This window comes from Narcine bancroftii, chromosome 6 (assembly GCF_036971445.1).
Source record: "Narcine bancroftii isolate sNarBan1 chromosome 6, sNarBan1.hap1, whole genome shotgun sequence".
In the NCBI taxonomy this organism is placed as follows: domain Eukaryota; kingdom Metazoa; phylum Chordata; class Chondrichthyes; order Torpediniformes; family Narcinidae; genus Narcine; species Narcine bancroftii.
The window spans coordinates 224,722,558-224,746,191 of NC_091474.1; the positions used below are offsets into that span (position 1 = coordinate 224,722,558).

Sequence of the window (23,634 nt, forward strand, 5' to 3'; positions counted from 1 at the left end):
CATTGGTGAGACCAAATTTGGAGTATTGTGTGCAGTTAGAAAGAAAGCAGAGAAGATTTACTAGGATGTTGCCCGGACTTCAGGAAGTGAGTTTCAGGGAAAGGTTAAACAGGATAGGACTTTATTCCCTGGAGCGTAGAAGAATGAGGGGAGATATGATTTTTTTTAAAATTGGTGATCCTTCGGTTTGAATAGGACATCTTGCTGTGGACATGAAGGTGACTTTGCAGTACCAGTGTATAAACACAAAGTCTATCACATTGGGGTCACTGGAAATCCGTGGCTGCTGCTTTGTGATGCCATTCACGGTTTTCCATCAGTTTTTGATGGGCAGCACCTATCCTTCAAAACTGGTGTAGGCTTCATCGCACAAGGTTCACCAATATGATCTGTCAGCAGCTGTAGCTTCTAGTTCTCTTGGCTGCATGTCATGATAGCGTAGGGTTTCCTTCACAGCATCTTTATAGCACTTGTGTGGACGACCTGGAGGTCTCCTTCCAGTCTTCAGTTGACGAGGCATATAGAGGTCATCCATTCTGATGATGTGTCCCACCCACTGCATCTGGGCTCCAATGATCAGGGACTCGTTGCTGATTTGATAGAGGTATTTAAAATTATGAGGGGGATAGACAGTGTTAATGTAGATAGGCTTTTTCAACTGAGGGTAGATGAGATACAAACCAGAGGTCATGGGTTAAGAATGAAAGGGGAAAAATTTAGGGGGAATTTAGGGGGACTTTTTCACACAGAGAATGGTGGGGGTGTAGAACAAGCTGCCAGCTGAGTTGGTGAATGTGGGATCAATTTTAACATTTCAGAAGAATTTGGACAGGTTCATGGAATAAGAGGTATGGAGGGCTCTGTACTGGGACTAGGCAAAAAAAATGGTTTGACACAGACTAGAAGGGCTGAAGGGGCCTGTTTCTGTGCAGTAGCTGTTCTGTGTTCAAAGTCAAATAACACTCTCCATGTCTGAATGATTGTAGCTCCAGAACATTCAAGAAACTCAGTAGTCTGCTTGATTAACACCCCAGCTACCATCTTAAACATTCATTCCCTTTATTGTCAGAACAGTGGCTGTAGCATACAGTAGCTACATGATGCATTGCAACTAGTCAAGTTTACTTTCTTTTCCAGTTTATTTTATTTTAAAAGTTTAACTTTTAAAAAGAGAATCTTCCAGAATGATCACTACCACCTGCAGGAGGCAGGTGGGTAAATGACTACATGTACGTCGCTTATCAAATCCCAAACATTTTCCAAATCTTCCATCAGGCAGCAGCTCACCACACTCAAGGGCAAAATCAGATTGGGCAATAAATTTGCCAATAGCCTCCATGTCCCATCAAGGAATAAGTGCACAGATAATTGGTTAGACCTAACTGGGGTACTGTTTACCTTGGTGATCTGAGATACTATTGACAAATTCAAGGTACAAATCAGGAAAAGGATTAGCTGAGTGAGTATAGTTCCAACAGTTAACAAGCTCAATTACATCAATCTTTAAGCAACCTATTTGACAAGTAACCCATTCATCACCTGCTGCAACTCTCAACCTGTATTTTTTAGCTTTGGCCCCCCCTGAGGACTGCTCAAAGTTTATGAGACCCTTTCCTGTGAAACAGTCAAGTTTAGTAGGTTTCTTCCAAAATTCTCTACTACTGCCTACATGAAAAATATGAACAAAACTTTACCCACCTTAAATGTGCTGTGGCTCCTGCTCCTGTGGTGGGGGGGGGGGGGGGGGGGGGGAAGAAGAGGGGGAGGCTGTATGGGCTCCATTGAGAATGACTGCTCCAAACCATCTTCAAAATGGTTTGTAATTATGCACTTAAACTACTTTAAAAGCAATTCAAAAACCCGCAACCTTTATCGCATAGAAGGCCATGTCCAGTGATCATAAGGTGATATCTCTATCTTCAGGTTCTAACCCCAACCTCTTTGGTTTACCCCAAGTCACAAACTAAACTCTTTTGGAAATATATTGCTATTCCTAATCACCAGGTTAATTCCTGGAACATTCCATCCAACAACTTGCCCAATATTTTTTTTTAAAAACCACAAATCAGGAATATATTTTAAAGTTTAAACTATAAATAACATTTTCTCTAAAGTATTGTGTCAGTCACGGACAGCAGCAATGGAAAATTTATATTACTAATAATATAACACCGTATCTAACTTATCTAAACTTAACCCCCACTGTGTGTGTGTGTGTGTGTGTGTGTGTGTGTGTGTGTGTGTGTGTGTGTGTGTGTGTGTATATATACACAGCTTTAAGCACAATTCTGGAAAGTTATTCCAAAGTCAGTCTTAGAAATTTCAGTGTTGACACGAAGACTCTTAAACTGATGCAAAGAAGTGATTACGAATGAGGTGGAAGAGACTGAGAGACAGACTTCTCTATGAAACCTTGACAAGTTACTTTCAGTCAAGTGGTGGTCACAACTCCCCTTTTCTAGGAGAACCGAAACTAGTGACTTTCAAATACTTCCAGAACACAGACAAGGGTCAGCCTTAAGTGACTAAGCTGTGGTATTCTAATGACCCTTCCACTGGTCAGGGTGAGGATCAAAACTTCACGCGACAAATTGTCCATTACCATGTGGAGCGACTCCAGCACAGTCTTCCTTCAGATCGCTGCTGCTCAAAGTACAGCTTCTTTAAAATGGCTGCAGATCACAAAATGTGCTGTTCCTTTAAATCGGTCTTTCACATGACTCCTGTAAAGGATCTGTGTTAATATTAATCCTAAGTTTAACATTAAAACTATATTTTATCTAGATATGGTTTAATAAGTTAGTTTTGCAGCTGGTTTCAGCATCAATAAACATATTTGCATTTTAACCACAGAAGCCAGTTTGGAAAACCTAAGAGTCTGATGTTGCATGGCGAAGTCAAAAGATGAAATAACTTGTGCTTTTTGAGACATTGAAAATAGGTGTCACCTCAGAAGCCCCTGAGAAAACGTCCAACCATTTTGTGTCCATGTGGGCAGACAGCCCAGAACCAAGAAAACCATCAAAGTTAATCACTTTGATTTTATGAGCAAATGGACAGAGATGTTTTAGAACATCAGTGTGAAAAATTATTATGAACTTCAAAGACAGAAATAACGTAAGTACTTTATTGTCATTGCAAAAGAAAACAATTTAAAAACGCAATCCGCTATCCACTTGCACAAATACAACGTACATGAACATACAAAAACAAAAAGAACAGTAGCATTAAATACAAAACATACACTAATTGGCAGAGTTTAATTCTCAAATGGCTCTGGGATAAAAACTGTTCTTGAGTCTATTCGTCTGTGATTTAATGGACCTGTATCGTCTACCTGACGGGAATAGGTCAAACAAATGATGGCCCAGGTGAGTAGAGTCCTTAAGGATATTAGCTACCTACCTGATACAGCGAGATTAAAATAAACCCTCCAAAAGAGGACAAGGAGCACCCAGTGATCTTCTGGGCCGTATTGATAGCCCTCTGAAGATCCCTTGTCTGCTGCTGTATAGTTGGCAAACCACATATGAATGCAGTAAACCAGCTCGGTTTCAATAGGAGATCACATACCATGTGACATGAGAGTTTGGAGAAATACATGATCAAATTCAGACATTTTGAATCAATTTCAGAAGTTAAGACCCTGTGTGACACACACAGAGTGGGAACCTTGTAAATGTCAGGGTTGAATTACAGTAACCAGAATAGGTGCTGTTATGTGCTACTCCTAATAAAAAGGGAATACAGAAAACAGGTGGATTTCAAAAGGGAAACCACTTCATTTTCCGATTGCTCTTTTGAAAATTAATGCAGCTTCACTGTGAAAGAAAACTCCATGACTCTTAAGAAACTGAAGAAGAAAATTTGACCTCCTGGAAAGACAGGACTTGTATTATCCTATTCACTGGAGATTCAACACAAGTGGCTTTTAAATAAGTGCCCTTCACATTTGTGCTCAGAAAATAGTCACTCCTATATGAAAGGAAATCTCTCTGAAGGACAACTCATCAAAAGAATTGTGAATTTAAAGAGGCCTCAAGATAGGATGTTTAAAAGCACTTTATGATCATTTCTGAACTGAAAATTTAAAGACCTTCAAGACCAAAATGATCCTGAAGTTTTAAAAATGGACTTTTTAAAGAGTATGGGACTTGAACACACATTAATGGATAGTGGGATTAAATTTAGAGACAAGTAAGAAATGTCATGTTATTACAGTTTAATAAAAACTATTATTTTGAATTTACCATTGTCTGGTGAATTTTCCATTGTTGTTCCTTTGTTATTGCTAACAAAGTCTCTTATCCCTAACAAAATTAAGAGGGTTGTTAGTTCATGACACTCCTCACATCTGTGTCTGAATAAAAGCAACACATTTCTTCTCATTTCAAAAGCAGTGAAGTGGGTACACACTATTCCAGTTGCTGCCAAACTCCATTCTCTCCACAGATGTGAATGATCATAGCTTATACCAGCACTCAGTTTGTTATCCCTTCAAGTGACAGTCCTACTAAAATGAAATGCTTCATAATAAAAGTGACATTTTAAAATTTTCAGATGTGTAGTGGAAAGTATACTGACCAGCTAGATCACAGCCTGATTTGAGGGCCTCTGAGCCGAAAGCCCTGTAAATTTAGTGTTCACAACTCAGTTCAAAGGCAAAATTCCACACACCAAGAAAATCTACATGGAACACAGCCATGGTAGAGTCGCAGCAATTATCAAGGGTCCACACCACCCAGGATGTGTTCTGTTCTTGCTGCTGCCGCCATCAGGAATGAGGAACAAGTACCACAGACTAGGTTCAGGTCCCCTCCACCAGACTCCTAATAACAAACGCGGACTCATTTAAGGATTCTTACTTTGCACACGCTTTATTATTGAATATTCATTTTCTGTATTGGTGTTTATATTTATTGGTTTAAATTTCTCTTTTGTATATGCATGCTTTCTTGAGTAGAGTTTTACTTTGCATTACTGGTAAGTAAAAATTCTGCCTGTACTCTGACAATAAATCTGAACTTTGAAAACCCAGAACTATTTCAAAATTTTAACTAGATAATTTAAAGTGTGAATAACCATATAACCATTTACAGTACAGAAACAGGCCATATCAGCCCTTCTAGTACGCACCGATTTACGTGAAATTCCACTTGTTCCACCTATCCACTCCCTTGCCCATGACCCTCCAACCCCCTCACATCCAGGTACTCATCTAACCTCTTAAATGACAGAAATGACCCTGCCACAACTACCTCTTCCAGAAGAGGATCATTCCACTGAGCTACCACTCTCTGAGTGAAGAAGCATCCTCTTATATTACTCCTAAACCTTTGCCCCCCCCCCCTCCCCTTAACATGAGCCCTTGTTCCAATCTCCCCTACCCTCAGGGGAAAGAGCCTATTCACATCTACTCTATCTATTCCCTTCATAATTTTGAATACTTCTATCAAATACCCTCTCAACCTTCTACACTCCAATGGATCTAAAGGAACTATTTTCCCCCCCCACACAAATGAACATCAAATTCTGGAATTCTCTCTGCCAGATATTGTTCAAAAGCGATCCCATCACAGCATACAAAAATATTACAGGATTTGACAGATACAGGGAGAAAGTTTCATCTGACTGAGGAGTCCAGGACCAGGGGATATGGTCTCACAAAGAGATTTGGGCAATTGGAACAAGATGAGTGTTCTTCACTCCAACAGTGAGGAATTTTCTCCCCTGGAAAATAATGAAGGTTCAAACACCAAGTTCTTTCAAAAATCAAGATATTTCTGGATATTAAGGAAATCGAGGAATATATGAATAGAGCAGTGGTAGAAAAATCAATAATAATCTTCATGAATAAGGCTTGAAAGAGCATGTTCTTAAGTCCATCACCACAAAGCACTCCAGTCACCAAATTCCTCTAACATTTTCAAGAAAAAATATTTATTCTGAATCTTACACAATCCAATGTTAACTTTTTACATAGTTTTTAAATTGTGCTTCAATGAGAATCATTAAATAATATTGACAGTATTTTTGTACTAACGAGACATCTTGCCACAAATGCAATTTTGTAATTGTCAATAATTACATTTAAACATTGAATATCTTGTATTATAACTGCTGAAGATATCATGAAAACACAAAAGACTTCATGCAGAATTTCAAAATCAGCTACTGATCATCAGTAAACAAACTGTTTGCAGCTTTATTAGGTAAGATGTTAATGGTTAAAATGTCACATTAAAAGTTTTGAGTTTGTTGCTACAATTTTGAAGACTGCTGATCATATACCCAGACATGTCCCTGGACATAGCTGCTACTGCCATCATTGCCAAAGAGCAACTACAGTAAATCTTTTTTGTAGGTAGTAATAGCTATAACCATATGCTGCAATATTAACTATACATAGGAACATGTATGCTTTACCCAGAAATGAACAGGAATTCAATAGTAAGACGGTTTGTTCAATAGGACAATAATCTGAATAAAACTGGGTTGTATCAATCACTACTCCATCTATTTCTGAAGAGAAAAAAATAGCTGTTTCCAGCAAAAATACAAGTTCCAGAAATATTTCCAAAATGTATACAGAGATGTTGCAAATTTCAACAAATACAAAGTCAGTATTGTCTCAAATGGTCTCACCACGCAGTTTGTCACAGTACAGGGTCATGTGATTGCAGTATTCAGTTTGATGGTCATAGCTCAGCTTAGATAACATCAATGAGCAATTAGCAAGAATAGCAGCACCAACTTTCAACTCCAAAATGGATCTTGAGAAACAAAATCTCCTAGATCCCCAAATCTTTAAAAAAAAAAGTCCATCTCCAGTTACCTATAGCTAATCTATTTTTAAAAAAATAACACATAGCTCTTTATACTGCAAGTCTTTCAGTGTATGATGAAAAATTATTTATTGCCAAAACACACATATGGATGATCAAATACTCAAGATGCTTACTGGTTCTTCACTCTTGCATTTCCTTTCTATGGTTGAAGATTAGCCAAAATGCACCATGCGAGAAAACTTTTCTCGGATGTTTGGTATGGCACAATGGAACTTTGGGGTGATCTGCTTACTTTGGTTCAAATGAACTGGCTGTTCCTCTTGACAATTGCTGGTCATGGGAGAGTGGGGTCTTCACGTAAGGTATCGTGTAATGGCTGTCAGAGCATAGAGAAGTTCTGCCTGCATACGAGCTTCCATAAGCAGCAAGTTAACATGAATCTGAGGGATGCAGGAAAAGAGGAATTAAATTGAAAATCTGGAAAACAACTTCTACACCAACTAACTTTTAGTTCACCTCCATGAAGTTTTGTTTAAAATAGTGCCTGACAAGATCTGTACTTTGCTCAGACAGGAATTGTTAACTCTCTTGCTCCTCGAACTTTGTGCTAATTATTATTATTATTTTTTTTAATTGCATCTCTACACCTTGTATTTGTGCTTTTGTTCTTCTCCTTTATACAGTTGTATGAATGTTAGAGTTGATCTGTTAGACTGCTCATGGAAGAACCCTCACTGTATCAGGTATAGCATGGTAAATATGTTTCAATTTAAGTGCAGTTTAAGCATGAAAAGCTGCTTAAGAAATGGTAGCATGGACACCAGAAGAATTTCTTATCCCCAAGTCATCAAGCCCAAGTTAACACGGCTGCTTTTACTACACATGGACAAGAAACAGCAAGTTCAAATTATTTATTAATGGAAGAGAAAAATTATTTTGTAAACTAATTATAATGCAGCAAAAAAAAAAAAACCCTGGCATCCAGAATTCAAGCAACTAGCAGACTTTAATAATAAGTGAATAAAAAGGAAAATCAATTTTAAAGTAAGATTTAAAAAAAGACATGCAGCACGGTAACAGGCCATTTTGGTCCACGAGTGCGTGCCGCCAAACCCTCATTCCCTCCAGGACATTTCAAACTATGGGAGGAAACCTGAGCCCCTGGGGAAAACCCATGCAGACATGGGGAAAACGTACAAAATCCTTACAGACAGTGTGGGATTTGAACCCAAATCCCGATCACTCGCGCTGTAACAAATAAACCTTTGGTGAAGATGGGAACAAATAATCAGCCAGTGGAGTGCCTTGACTGTGCTTTGGTTGCAGCAGCTGTCTGAATAAAGTTGTGTGAAACAGCAATGGCGTTGCCCAGGATGACTCTCAATTGCTTGCCATTGGGGTCTCTTTCTTAAAAGAGTCTCCTTATTCCTGCTTAGTAAGAGCCTGGTCAGATGCTTCATCTGTAAACTTGGAGGGGAGGGAGTTAATCATCTATATTATTATTCGCCTTTTGGGCAGCTCTGTGGAGGGTTGGAACTTGCAGATGCAGCAATGGTTAAATATCTTCAAAGAATGTGACTGAAACTAAAGTAAAATGCTTCAAGGTTTATATATTTATGCAAATTAAGTTTGTTCACTTTAAGTACTGTAGAGCATTTTTGTCTTTTAAACCAGTGGTTCTCAACCATTTTCTTTCCACTCACATACCACTTTAAGTATTCCCTGGAAATGGGTCAATGACAATTTTTTTCAAGCAAAATATTTCAGTAACAATTGGGTCTAGAGCAGTGATTCTCAACTTTCCCATCCCACTCACATACCTCCTTAACCAATCCCTTACTAATCACAAAGCACCGAAGGCATAGAGATTTACTTAAAAGTGGTATGCGAGTAGAAAGAAAAAGGTTGAGAACCACTGTTTTAAACTATTTTTAAACACAGGTGTAAGGGCAAGTCTCAGGCAACTGGAAAATACACTTATCCGGCATCTACTAATCCCCAAAGTTGCTGGATCCCTGAGGAATCTTCACAAATTACCTGTGGTGCTCTTGAACCCATTAAATTAATTTGCAAAGAGCATCACATACAGTTATCATCTCAAAGGGAAAAATGGGGTGTAAATCTCTCGGTGAGAATAAAAGCTACCATACACAGCTCTCCAATGTTTCTGAACTAAATTGGTCAAAGTAGAACCCTGCCCCTTAATTGCTTTATTTGGATCTTTTCAAGAAGATGTTTTACTGACTCCAACTCAAAAATCAAATTTTATCATTTACTTCATTGATGGCCAGACAGGTAATTTTGATTAAATGGAAAGACAATACTCCATCTACACACACACGCACAATGGCTAAATGATATCATGTCTTACCCAAGTTTTAAAGAGATTTTTAAAAATCAGATATTCTGTTAAAGATGCAACTTCCATAAGATGTGGGGCCTATTTATGGAATATTATCACAACAAACAATTAGTGTGTTTAGATGCTCTGGTGCTGTGCAGTCTAGTTCCGATGGGGGGAGGGAGGGGTGTCAATTGATCCCCATGTATCTTTTCTTCAACCTTGTTGAAGGTAAGGGCTTTGATTGTACATCTAATTTTTAAAAAAATAGTTTAATTTACATTAAAAAACTATAACTCCAAATATAACATAGAAGGCTTAAAAGCAGACGGTAGACTTTAAAATCCAGGACAATTGTAGCTAGGCCGTTTGAGGCATTTTGTGGACGGCAAAACTACTGAATATACTATATACAAGTCAATAGTTAAATGAAGCAAGAAATTTTGAATTTTTACTTTAGTAAAAGTTATTCATACCTTCTCGGAGTGTTTGAATTGTCTCCAGAAGCTGTCATACATTATTTTTATGGTCTTCGCTGGAGAGCAAACCACAGTTTTTATATAAACTTTAAAGTTTCGATCCAATAGTTGATTAATTTCACCGTAGTCATAGTCGTCGTACCTGGCAGAAAAACTGATTGGATGAGCTACAAGCCATAAAGTTTAGTTCAGAATTACATACATTTTCAGTAAACTGACCTTATTCCAAACATGCAGTGGATATAGTTCCAAATAGCTCGCCTAAGCATCGAGGTATCAACATCTTTATGCATCGCCATAGTGTTGTAAGTCAGGTTATAAGCTTTCTGAAACTTTTCATCCAACAGCTGGCCAACATCTGGGTAAAGTCGGTTAACAAGGGAGTACCCATGATCTTCCCAGGTATAATCCTGTGTAATGATTAAAATGAAGACTAAAGCAAAAGTGGCAATTCAGTGACCAACAAGACAGCAGTAAAAAAAAAACAAATGTATAAGGCTCATAGGCCCTGACTATGGTTTAAATAGTGGCTGATTATTATCTTAACAGATAAAAACAACCATACCTTAATCAATATGAATAACGTCAGCAAGTTCAAAGAATACCAGCCACAAACTGAGCACGTCCTTTCAATCACTCAACTCAAAATCCTCCTACAACATTCCTGCTGTCAAATGAGCCATTCTTACATCCTCAATGACCTTGAACGTCAATATCACGTGAAACGTGTAAGACAGGCTAACCCATGTGTGGTGACAACTCATCACAATCACAAGCAGGACTACAATAAATCAACACTTCAAATGACTTCCTGTCATCAAAATAGGTGGCAATGTCATGCGGAGGCACATGGTGCAGCCATTGGAGCTATTGCCTCACAACTCCATGGACCATCTCTGATACCATCTGTGTGGACTTGACACATTTTCTCCAGCACCGTGCAAGTTTCCTCTTGGTTTTTTCATTTCATCCCAAGACATGCTGGAAGGCTAATTGTCTACTCTAAAGTATTCCTCAAGTTCATAGCAAAAAGGATTCAAGAGTAAGAAGCAGGTGTGAGAGAGCACATGTTACAAGAATATGGAGAAAAGGGGAACTAATGGAAATGGTTCCCTCAAAGCAGGCATGGGCCCAATGGCCTCTCTGTCTTGGGCCACATTTTAAGTCTGATGATATTCTGACCTCCCATGCTCTAAACCAGTGGTTCTCAACTTTTCTCTTTCTATTCACATCCCACTTTAAGTATTCCCTATGCCATAGGTGTTCTGTGATTAGTAAGGGATTGCTTAAGGTGGTATGTGAGTGGAAAGAAAAAGTTTGAAAACCACTGTGTTAATCATACCTCATTGACTCGTTATGTGCACGGATTCATAACTCCAAAGGAAATGGGCCAATGACAATTTTTCTCAAGCAAAATATTTCAGTAACAATTGGGTCGAGACTCTGATTCCCAACCTTCCCTTCCCACTCACGTGCCACCTTAAGCAATCCCTTACTAATCACAGAGCACCAATGGCATAAGGAATATTTAAAGTGGTATGTGAGAGGAAAGAAAAAGGTTGAGAACCACTGCTCTAAACCATCCAGTTTTTTAAAAAAAAACACAAAAAATAGATTAGACTGGTTGGAAATTGTTCTGGTCCCAACCTTACTACTAGTGAAAGGAACCAAAATGAGGAAGAAAATAAAATGACATGGGCTTTGCTGAGTACCGTAACATAGATAACGTTTAATGAATATTGTATCATAATTGTGTCCTACAATGCGCTAACATGACATGTTGAGACAAAAACATTCAAGTTTTACCTGAGCTCGAAAAGTGGGCACATATTGCTCACCATGTCTGGAAAAATCCTTGTAACCATAGCTTGGGTCTTCAAAATGACGAGAAATCTCCCTTGTGTCTATCGATTTCTTATTTTCTGCAATAGAATCAAAAGCATAATAGTATGGGGCCAATGCCATGAAATCCATTTCCTAATGTAGCACCACCAACTCACCATCCCAGCACAGAATGTAACCATGTTTGTGATTTGTTGAAAACTAACCAATGTCAATTTGCAACACGTGCATCAACTTCAAAATAAAAGTTCCATTAATGTTCAGATATCTCATGTGGTAATATATAGATTCCCACATTCAAGAATGGTTGGACAATAAAAGAGTAGAGTCAAAATAAATGTCCTTCAGGGAGGAATCAGCCAGACCAGACTGCATTTGGTTGAGCCCTAATGGCCTCTTAAAGGCACTCAGTCAGTTCAAGTTCAAATGTTCACATCACTTTCAAATGGATAAAGAAAGAATGAATCTCAGGAACCAAACAGAGGTAGAAACGTTTATGAACATAAACTAAAAGGTATTGGGACTCCAAAATATTTGTAAGCATTATTGTGGACTTAACGGTTTCAAATATTTACCTTGCATAAAATGCAAAAGATTTTCTCATTTGCATTACCAATATGCAAAATATTTTTAAGATGTTTCTATCCACAGTTGCCACTTTGCTACATCATTATCTTGTAACCATTATATTTAGATGAGTAAAGCTAAATGCTGTGCATGTTGGAAATCGGAAACAAAAGCAGAATATGCCAGAAACAGGCAGAGGATACCATCTCCAGGGAGAAATAATGCTCGCACAGCAGATGAAGGATCACCGACCCAAAAATGGTGTTTCTGCTTAGATATCCAGCATGTTTTATTTAAAAATAACAGCAGTAAATCAACATTGGTCAAAAACACACATTATTTTCACCTGAAGGTGCAACAAAGAAACTCTCAGCCTTTTCTCTCTCAAATCTTGTTGCCATTTCCTCTTGGCTAGTTTCCTCTTCATCTCTACATTCTTGTAGATGTTTCATTTTTTCCATCAGGGCTTGTACCTCACAAGTGGTTCCTGTACCCTGATAAAAGTACAGATAATTTCTCATTGCACTCTGAAAACAAAGTCATGCATGACTTAAGAACCAGTACAATTCAATAACACAATTTTGCTTACCAGGCAAGTCTTTTTAAAATGTCAAAAGGGAAATATCCTAATAACATTTTTTTTAAAAACTGTAAAGGGCTGCTGAGAAAAGAAATAGTTTTCTTCTTTAAAAAGCTCATCCAAAAAAATGCAACGGTGAGTTGTTGCAGCCTAGCCCAAAAGTGCTCTGTATTGTTTCTTGCTTCTATCAGTCGTACGGCTTGTGCATTACAATGATGCATTTTGTAACATCTTAAAATAGATCCTAAAATTAAGCCATCTGAATATTATTTGATACACACAATACTGCACCTGTAAGTTTTCATAAAGTATTGTTACTTATTGGTGATCATTGATATCTGGAATATTGAAGACACATATCTACATGACACCTAAAATATTTACAATAGGAGTTGGATATCAGACCAAAAAAGGAGAAAATAGGTTAAACCATGATTGGCCCTGGGGCAGGGGCGGGGGAAAAGAATGAGGGTGGTGGGGGAAAACACACCGGAGGAATGGAGAGTCACAAAACAACATCGAATTATTTAGGTTGAAAGCAATATTAATTAACACATTGGGCACACCAATGTTCAGAGAGAGAAAAACAAAGTGGAGAGGAACTGTAGGTTTGAATTTAGTTTCACATTTTTATTGGAAGAAATTATTAGTGCAGTTAAACAAGAAAATCTGCAGGTGCTGGGGATCCGGGGCAATACACAAAATTACTGGAAAACAACAGAAGGCCAAGCAGCATCCATAGGAAGTAAAAGTTCATCAACATTTCAGGCCGGAGCCCCTCGTCAATTCCTGATGAAGGCTCAAACCGTTGATTGCCTTTTACTTCCTATGGATATTGCGTGACCTGGTAAGATTAATTTGTGGAATATTCGTTTGGATAATGTGTCAACATCTGAACACACGAGGGGAAAAGAGGTAATATTTTAAAAACTTACTTCACTTCCTTCTTGACCATTCAGTCGCTCTTCCACAACATTATTGCCATTCATGCAATCAGATAAATAGCAATGACTAAGAGAAGGAAGTTGAAAAGTGTGACCTCCTTCACAATGTATTTCAGGGTTAATACCACAACCGAATGTGAAAGATGCAAGAGAATGATAGTGTGTGAGCAAAACCACTACATGTATCAATTCAGCCAGTGACCAGCCATGCTCTTCAGCTTTTAAGAGGTTCTGTAAATAAAGAAAATAATTTGTATTAAGATACCTGCCGCAGCTTCACATCATTCTTCTCACAGTCAACCAACTACCACCAGTTAGATTTCTAAAAATTGGTTTAGTCTTCTTCATTGGTAAAGTTAGCCTTGGAAGCATTTGGATTTATTGGCCTTTAATTCCATTAATTTCTCCAATATTACATATATTTTTAAAAACTTATTAATTTCGGTCAGCTCCTCATTCAATTGTGCTCCAGGAGGATTTTGAGGGCTCCTTTATGAGAACAAACAAGATCTTTGTTTAGCTTTGCTGTTGTTCCCTCATTCTCGAATATCTCATCTTTTTTTTATTTTAAATGGACCCACATTCATATTGCTGATTGTTTTCTTTTTAAACTTTAACCTTGTCAAAGAAATTATGACAATCAAGTTTATGTATTCACTAATCACTCTTGTATTCTGCTTTCCTTAACATTTTCTTGGTTTCCCAAATTCTGAAGTGTTCCTGGTTTGGTCCTCTTTTTGCCAACATTGTAAGACTTTGCTTTAATCTAATCCCCTCTTTAAATTCCCTTACTAGAAACAGCGATTAGTGAGACATGGTTGCAGGAGGGATGTGATTGGCAACTGAATATCCCTGGGTTTCGTTGTTTTAGGTGTGATAGAGTCGGAGGGGCAAGAGGAGGTGGGGTTGCATTGCTTGTCAGGGAAAATATTACAGCGGTGCCTAGGAAGGATAGATTAGAGGGCACATCCACGGAGGCTATTTGGGTGGAACTGAGGAGTAGGAAAGGAGAGGTTACACTTGTAGGGGTGTATTATAGACCACCCGGAGGGGACCGAGGCCTAGAGGAGCAAATCTGTAGGGAGATAGTAGATATTTGTGATAAGCACAGGGTTGTAATTATGGGAGATTTTAATTTTCCACATATAGATTGGGAAACACATTCTGTGAAAGGAATGGATGGGTTAGAGTTTGTGAAATGTGTGCAAGATAGTTTTTTACAACAATATGTAGAGGTGCCGACCAGAGAAGGAGCAGTGTTAGATCTACTGTTGGCAAATGGGATGGGTCAAGTGACGGAGGTTAGTGTTGGCGAGCACTTCGGGTCCAGTGATCATAATGCCATCAGCTTCAATGTCATTATGGAAAGAGAGAAATCAGGGCCAAGGATTGAGGTTTTTGATTGGGGAAAAGCTAGATTTGAGGAGATGCGAAAGGACTTGCAGGGTGTGCATTGGGACAATTTGTTTTATGGGCAGGATGTAGTAGAGAGATGGAAGTCTTTTAAAGATCAGATTTTGAGAGTGCAAAAGCTTTATGTTCCTGTTAGGTTAAAAGGAGGGGCAAAAGGTTTGAGAGAGCCGTGGTTTTCAAGGAATATTGGAAACTTGGTTCGAAGAAAAAGGGAGGCGTACATTAGATATAAGAAGCATGGAGTTAAGGAGATGTTTGAAAGATACATTGAATGTAAGAGGAATCTTAAGAGAGGAATTAGGAAAGCTAAAAGAAGGTACGAGAAAACTATGGCAAGCAGGGTGAAAACAAATCCAAAAGAGTTCTACAAATATGTTAATGGTAAGAGGAAAGCTAGAGACAAAATTGGTCCCTTAGAAAATCAGAGTGGAAAACTGTGTGTGGAACCTAGAGAAATGGGGGAGATATTGAACAGTTTCTTTTCTTCGGTATTCACTAAGGAGAAGGATATTGGGAGATGTGGGATAAAAAAAGCAAATTGGGTAAATATGGGGAATATAGAGATTACAAAAGGTGTAGTTTTAAGGCTTTTGAAGAATATAAAGGTGGATAAGTCTCCAGGACCAGACGGGATCTTCCCCAGGACATTGAGAGAAGTGAAGGAGGAAATAGCAGAGGCTCTGGCGGTAATTTTTCGAATGTCATTAGATATGGGGATAGTGCCGGAGGATTGGCGCATTGCGCATGTGGTTCCGTTATTTAAAAAGGGTTCAAGGAGGAAGCCTGGCAACTATCGGCCTGTAAGTTTGACGTCTGTGGTAGGTAAATTAATGGAGAAAATTCTTAGAGATAGTACTTATAAACATCTGGATAGACAGGGTCTGATCAGGAGTACTCAACATGGATTTGTGGGAGGAAGGTCATGTTTGACCAATCTGATTGAATTTTTTGAAGAGGTGACTAGGAATGTGGATGAGGGTAGCGCAGTGGATGTTGTCTATATGGACTTCAGTAAGGCCTTCGATAAGGTACCACATGGAAGGTTAGTTAGGAAGGTGCAGTCTTTAGGTATAAATTTTGAGATAGTCAAATGGATTGAACATTGGCTGAAAGGGAGAGGCCAGAGAGTGGTAGTGGATAATTGTCTGTCAGGTTGGAGGCCGGTGACCAGTGGTGTGCCTCAAGGATCTGTATTGGGCCCATTGTTGTTCGTTATATACATTAATGATCTAGATGATGGGGTGGTGAATTGGATTAGTAAATATGCAGACGATACTAAGATAGGTGGAATAGTGGATAATGAAGAAGGTTTTCTAGGATTGCAGAGGGATTTGGGCTGCTTAGAAAAGTGGGCTGAAAAATGGCAGATGGAATTTAATGCTGATAAGTGTGAGGTGCTTCATTTTGGTAAGAAGAATCAGAATAGGACATATGTGGTAAATGGGAGAGCATTGAGGAATACAGAAGAGCAGAAAGATTTAGGAGTGACGGTACATCGTTCCCTGAAGGTAGAAACTCACGTGAATAGGGTGGTGAAGAAGGCTTTTAGTATGCTGGCCTTTATCAATCATTGCATGGAATATAGGAGTTGGGAGGTGATGTTGAGATTGTATAAGACGTTGGTGCGGCCTAATTTGGAGTTCTGTGTGCAGTTCTGGTCGCCTAATTATAGGAAGGATATAAACAGAGTGGAGAGAGTGCAGAGAAGGTTTACCAGAATGTTGCCTGGGTTTAAGCATCTGGAGTATGGGGAGAGATTGGACAGATTGGGTCTTTATTCTTTGGAGCGTAGAAGGTTGAGAGGGGATTTGATAGAAGTATTTAAGATTATGAAAGGGATAGACAGAGTGGATGTGGATAGACTATTTCCGTTAAGAGGAGGAAAGATTAAAACAAGAGGACATGAGTTAAGAATTAAGGGGCAGAGGTTTAGAGGTAACATGAGGGGGAACTTCTTTACTCAGAGAGTGGTAGCTGTGTGGAATGATCTTCCGGGAGAAATAGTGGCGGCGGAGTCAATTGTATTATTTAAGAAAAGGTTGGACAGGTATATGGATGAGAGGAAGATGGAGGGTTATGGGCATTGTGCAGGGAGGTGGGATTAGAAAGGGGTGTTTAGTTCGGTGCGGACTAGAAGGGCCTAATGGCCTGTTTCCGTGCTGTAATTGTTATTATTATTATTATTACTTATTGGCTTTGCTTTAAAATAATTTTTGTAAATTATCTGACAATTCTTTACTTATAGTTATTGTTTTAATACACTCATACACTGGAACTGATCTGCTGCCTTCAACCACCATAATCATTAATTTTGCATGAGGAATGTTGACCTAATGGAGAGATTTCTCCTGGATTCACTTGCTTTCAAGGCTTTACAAGGGCTCCTGATGCTGCACTCAGTCAAACGCTGCATTGAACTCAAAAGCAGTCATTTGTATCTGGATTCACAGCATCATAGAATGTAGGTGCAGGAGAAGACTATTTAGCCCTTCGAGCCAACACCACCATTCAATCAATCTCAGTACCCTATCCCAGCTCTCTCTCCATACCCTTTGATCCCTTTAGCCGCAAGAATAAATCTAAGAGATTGACCTCGACAACTCTGAGTGAAAAAGTTTCGCCTCATCCCAATCCCAAAAGGCTTGCCCCTGATCCTTAGACAGTGGACCCCTTGTTCTGATTTCCCCAACATCTGGAACATTTTTATTGCATCTATTCCTCTCAGAATTTTATCATGTCAAAGATATTCTTCTATATCCCAATGAGTATAACACGAGTCTATCCATATATCAGTCCTGATCTAGATTTAGCTCTTGTACCCATTATTGGACAAAGTATGGTGCCTAGATTCAAATCAGCTGATTTCTGTGGACTCATGGGAGTTATAGAACAAGGAAAATGACAAAGGAGAGTTGAAGGAGGCAAGGAGGAAGTTGGTTTTGTTGCTCCATGGGGAGAGAAGATTGGATAAAACAAAGGTTTTGATTGCATAGTTGTTGGTGGAGATCTTCAAAAAGATGAGATGTCACCTTGTGCCAAGTGGATGGCCCTGACTAAAGACATTATTATTAGTAATGTTCGTAGCATACAGAACTGTGGTGAGTGGCTGAGAGGGGTGCAAGTAAAAAAAAAACCAAACATAGATTGAAATGAAAAGATTACTCACTTCAATGTGATCTTTAGTGATAAGCCAAGGCCTGTGTGCAAGAATTTTATTCATTTCACTTAAAGACTGAAGCTTCTGAGGAGCAGAATCTAACCCTGCTAACCATTTGGGATCCCCACCAAATTGGAGAAAGTCATTAACATGGAGATTTACAAGATATGAGCACTGGTGTTGTGCTGCAGCCTGCAAAATAAAAAGCATAAACATTCAGATTGCATATCAAAAATCAAAAAATAGACATCTCAATTATCCCTTGAGCCATAGTCATTGATCATAGAACCATAAAACACAGAAACAGGCCCTTCAGTCCATTTACTCCATGTCAAATTATTATTCTGCCTAGTCCCATTGACTTGCAGCTAGCAAAGCCCTCCGTATCTCTCCCATCCATGTACCAGTCCAAACATTTTTAAATGTTGAAGTGGGGAATGCGGGTTCGATTTCAACTGGCAACTCATTCCACAATCTCACCACTCTGCATGAAGTTTCCCCTTGTGTTCCTTTTAAATCTTTCACCTTTCACTCTTAACCTATGACCTCTAGTTCTTCTCTCACCCAACCTCAGTGAAAAAATCCTGTTTGCATTTACTCCATCAATAACCCTCAAATTTCTAATAGCTCTCATTTACATTTCATTAATATACTTATTATACTCTTTCCTGCAATTCTAATAGTTACATTTTGGCCTCTCTGAAGCAGGCATTAACCAGACAAAAATGATGACATTCTCACATAAACCAAACCGGGTTGCAGTAACCACTTTGCATCAAACGCTAAACTCACTTTTCAAGAATTGCAGATTTACATAACAGAGTTAGGATTACTCATGCAAGAGGACAATACCAGATCTAATAGACAAAACCAACTGCACAAACAGCACCAATGGACATCTTTTGCTTCATCATTTTGTGCTCCCATATAAAGGAGGCAGCAACCTCCTTTGAAGAAGACCGCAGAGCCCACCTCACTGACAAAAGACAAAGGAGGAAAAACCCAACACCCAACCCCAACCAACCAATTTTCCCTTGCAACCGCTGCAACCGTGCCTGCCTGTCCCGCATCGGACTTGTCAGTCACCAACGAGCCTGCAGCAGATGTGGACATACCCCTCCATAAATCTTCGTTCGCGAAGCCAAACCAAAGAAGATAACTAAACATAGAAATCTTTCAGAAAAAAAAATCTAGACTTTAGTCGGGCCTTTGTCAAAGTCCCACCTTGGAGATTAGTCAGGAAGATTCATGGTGAAGTAGTGAACTGGAGTTGACAATGGGTGGCTGGGAGAAGCCAGAGAGTAGTGGTGGATGATTGCTTCTCAGACTGGACGCCTGTGACTAGTGGTGTGCCTCAGGAATTGGTACTGGGACCATTGTTGTTTGTCATCTATAGCAATGAAATAAGATTGGATGTGGTGTAGACAGTGAAGAAGATTTTCAAAGTTTGCAGAGGGATCTGGACCAGCTGGTATAATTAGCTGAAAAATGGCAGATGGAATTTACTACAGAGAAGTGTGAGGTGTTGCATTTTGGAAGGACAAACCAAGAAAGGACATACACGGTAAATTGTAGGGCACTGAAGAGTGCGGTAAAACAGAGGGATCTGGAAATGCAGAAGCATAGTTCCCTGAAAGTGGTGTCACAGGTGGATAGGGTTGTAAAGAGAGCTTTTGAAATAAACCGAAGTATTGAGTACAGGAGTTTGGATGTTATGTTGAAGTTGTACAAGAGATTGGTGAAGCCAAATTTGGGAAAATATCATTAAGATAGAAAGAGTGCAGAGAAGATTTACTAGGATGTTGCCTGGACTTCAGGAACCGAGTTGCATGGAAAGGTTAGAACTTCATTCCTTGGAGAAATTTGATAGACATATTTAAAATTATGAGGGGCTTTTTCCACTGAGGGTTGGTGAGATACATGGGTTAAGGGCGAAAGGGTAAAAGTTTAGAGAGATCTTCTTCACACAAAGTGGTGGGAATGTGGAACGAGCTTTCAGCTGAAGTGGTAAATGTGGGTTCAATTTTAACATTAAAGAAGAATTTGGACAGGTACATGGATGGGAGGGGTGTGGAGGGCTATGGATTTGGTGCAGGTCAATGGGATTAGGCAGAGAAATACTAGAGGGGCTGAGGTGGCCTGTTTATGCGCTGTAATTGTTTTATGCTTCTAACCATGAACATTGAAATTTCAATATTACAAATTTATGATGTATATGACAGCTCAATTTAGAGGCGGACTTATTATTTTTTTTTGTTAAGAGTGGCTAGGGCTGCAAGTGAAAATTTGTTTGTCATGCTGATGGGCTGGGTTTATTTTCTATCAAAACAGCAATCTGCTCTCAGACACCCAGCCTGCACGATTATGAAATTATCAGGCAGAAAAAAATATAGGAATTAATGTAGGGTGTGTACAGTTAGCAACTGGTATTTCCAACTTTGTCTTTGACCCAATTCTTGTATGCCATTGTTTACTTACCTACTATCAAAACAGACGAACCAATGTGTCCCATGACTATGGAAATCTATTTCTGTCTGAAATGATCTGAAAAGGAGATAAATCCTAATCCACTTTTTGCTCGTCTAAATTCTTTTTAACTGAATGCTTTGTAGGTAAGCAGTGAACCACATGGCATTAGGAAGAATAGTTTTATGAGTCCAGAAGACCCCAAAACCCAGCAGCAATAGATATTCTGATAATAGATACCCAATAGATATTCACCAAGACAAATGGTTACTTAAACAAAAATTGCTTTTAATTATCTTTAAACATGAAAACAGAATCACTCTTTAACTTATCACTATTGACTTAACTAACCCAACTTAACCCCCTTCTGATTCTAAGCGCACATGTACGTAATGTGCATGTAAGTTCAGAAAAGTTCTTTGATTCAGTCCAATCTCACTTCTCATTCCTCCAAGTTTATTGGTTCCAGGCAATTCTTACACTGTGCACAGAATTTAACATTTATGAAGTTCACCAGGCTTTGGTGCTTGAAAGGTAAATGGTTACTGCTCAGGAAGGTTCTTGTTGGTTTTCAGAGAGAGATTTGTTGTTTGCTGGACCACCACAACTGATTCCTTTTAACCAACCACTTCAGTGTCTTGCTAAAGAAACTTGCCTCATCAGGGTTTTCCAGATGATAACCTCTTTCTTTTAGGTCACCACTGAGCTCCTTTTTGTTTCTCTTATTTCAAGTGAAACATTAGACAGCCAGTCCTCTCCTCTTGCATGAACCACAAGGGCTTTGACCTGGCTGTACTAAGCACTCACAACCCGTCTTCCAAAATGGGGTTTTTCCACAAGCTTTCCAGCTTGTCCTGTTCCTGTCCCAGCTGCTGCTGCTGACTGTAAAACTGCAGAACTGAATTCCCTCTCTTTCTGAGAGAAAGCCTGTTTAACCCTCTCTGCTTGTAAAACCACCACATGACCCTCTTAGAACAGCAAGTTCCACTCCAGGCAGCCTGAGGCTCAGACAATTTCTTTCATCTGTTGCCTTTTTGTAAACAACAATTCATTAGTGAAGTCTCTTGGGCACTCTCCAAAGCTTTTGCAAAGGCTCTTGGAGCCAGCCTGTCTAGCATGGGCAGCGCTCCAGTATTTTACATAAGATCTGTTTTAAAGTGTTTGTACGTGACGTACACTAAAAACCCTTCCCCAATTTGTCTCCCAAAAACTTATCTATAAATTGTCACAATAGTTTAACTTTGCTTAATAGTTTATACAAATTGTAGGCCTACAATGACTCACCATTATTGCAATGTAATGCCGATAACAATATGGCAATGGACCATCCACCTGCATCAGATAGTGCTGGGTTTTGAGAAAACTATCGAGATACTGTGGATGAAAACCCATCAACAAGGTTATGTTGTCCAGACGACCGAAAGTTGCAAATGCTTCAATCAATAATAAACGGGTCTCTGCATCTTCTCTTCCTAATTGCAGAATCTGTTTAAAAATATTTATTTTCACCTCATAAGTACACTAATCACAATAAGCATTATATGTATGAACTAATTCAGATCAGACAGAGGCTAATTTGATTTACAAACATTTTGCACAGTTGATGTTAATTTGGACAGAAATTGGCTAAAATTATTTTTTCTCAACATAGAAAGTTGTTCCCACATTAAATTTTACAAAGCTTATTAATAATGTCCGCCAGGATGCTACATTTAAATAGTTACTACATGCAAATAATTTTTTATTTACAAGTTGAGAAGCTGCACAAAAACAGATGCCTGGAACAGTTCTACTGAATGGTGAGATATGAACAGTAATTTGAGATATTTGGCCGAGGAGGTGTGGAGTGGCTGTTGAACAAATACTTTAAATATCGCCAACTATTTTCTTCGGCCAAAACGATAACTCATAGCTGTTACTTTTGAAGTGTTTCAATTATTTTCCAGTTTAGTATTTCAATTTTGAACAGGTTATTTACCAAAAGAATTTGGAATATTCCCACCTCAAATGGAAATTGATTATAAAGTTACCCTTCTAGAGCATGAATATATGGTCTCTTTGCTAATTTTTCGACATCACACAAAGATATTTTATCTTTCAAATGCAATGTTTGGAAGACTGTAAAGTAGAACATTATGCTCAAACTAAATCCTGCATAAAAAATGAGAAATAGATAGACAGGCAAGACATTCCGGCAAATAGCTAAAGGTCCATTACCCTTCGATCCACAAAGAAGTCAAACATTATGGCATTGCAGACCCTGAAATCACAAATAGACTATCAACACTATTTCTGTCACTTTTTTTTTGCACAAGAATGAAATATTTATTATTTTTTGTGTATTTATTATTTTTAATTCAAGTGTCATTTTAATAACAGTGCCAGGATGAAACATACTTCTTTTTCAGGGATAAATTCACTCGGTCCTTGTGCCAAAGGTCTGGGGATTCTTACTCCCATTTCCTGTAAGAAAAAGAACCCAGCATTTAATGCTACAACAAAAACTTGTATAATAAAAAGTAATTGCTAATTATAATACAGAAAAAGTCATTACTGACATTAAAGAGCCAATATTTTGTTTGGGGAATGTTCCTTCAGCAGACCACAGAAAATAAGAGAGGAACAAAAATAACAAAAACACAGATTAGTTACATCTTCTGGTCTTTGATGGTGCCACAATCTGACTGAAATGAACATTGGACCAGCTGTAGGCTGAACATTCTTTAACAACACTTGGCTCACTGCCGAGAACACAATGTTCAAGCAGTTTCCTAGTGCAAGGCAAAAGCCACTGAACCAAGCATTTTCAAGGTAGCTTTCCAAAAATGTATACAAATAGAGAAAATACACAAAATCTGCATACAGTACAAAGCTATAATGGTTATTTTAAATTAAATTGCATAAATTAAAAGAAAATCCTTGTACTCTCCAATGTGGCAAAGCTCCAATGTTCTAATTGACCTGGTGCCAAGAACATACAGTTCTGCAACTTCTGCATCAACAACTGAGCTACTCTGAGATAATCTTGTTCCTTCTGCTTGATGTTTAATAGATCAT

General features: G+C 38.6%; 1 protein-coding gene across 11 annotated transcripts in view; it reads right to left on the reverse strand.

Annotated features, from left to right (window-relative positions):
* Positions 1 to 3,113: 3,113 nt before the first annotated feature.
* Positions 3,114 to 23,634, reverse strand: part of sesn1 (sestrin 1) — a 154,332-nt gene continuing 133,811 nt past the window's right edge. For 5 of the 11 annotated variants that reach the window (XM_069887530.1, XM_069887535.1, XM_069887537.1 and 2 more), the window contains 9 exons: positions 22,975 to 23,040; positions 21,862 to 22,062; positions 18,121 to 18,303; positions 13,533 to 13,772; positions 12,364 to 12,511; positions 11,415 to 11,530; positions 9,828 to 10,018; positions 9,606 to 9,750; positions 3,114 to 7,228 (listed from right to left, as the gene is read on the reverse strand). In XM_069887530.1, coding sequence (XP_069743631.1) covers positions 7,142 to 7,228; positions 9,606 to 9,750; positions 9,828 to 10,018; positions 11,415 to 11,530; positions 12,364 to 12,511; positions 13,533 to 13,772; positions 18,121 to 18,303; positions 21,862 to 22,062; positions 22,975 to 23,040 — 1,377 coding nt within the window. In that variant the 3' untranslated portion in view covers positions 3,114 to 7,141. Of the gene's footprint in view, positions 7,229 to 9,605; positions 9,751 to 9,827; positions 10,019 to 11,414; positions 11,531 to 12,363; positions 12,512 to 13,532; positions 13,773 to 18,120; positions 18,304 to 21,861; positions 22,063 to 22,794; positions 22,838 to 22,974; positions 23,047 to 23,135; positions 23,170 to 23,634 lie in introns of those variants that run through there. The other 6 variants (XM_069887531.1, XM_069887532.1, XM_069887536.1 and 3 more) reach the window with 4 other exon arrangements.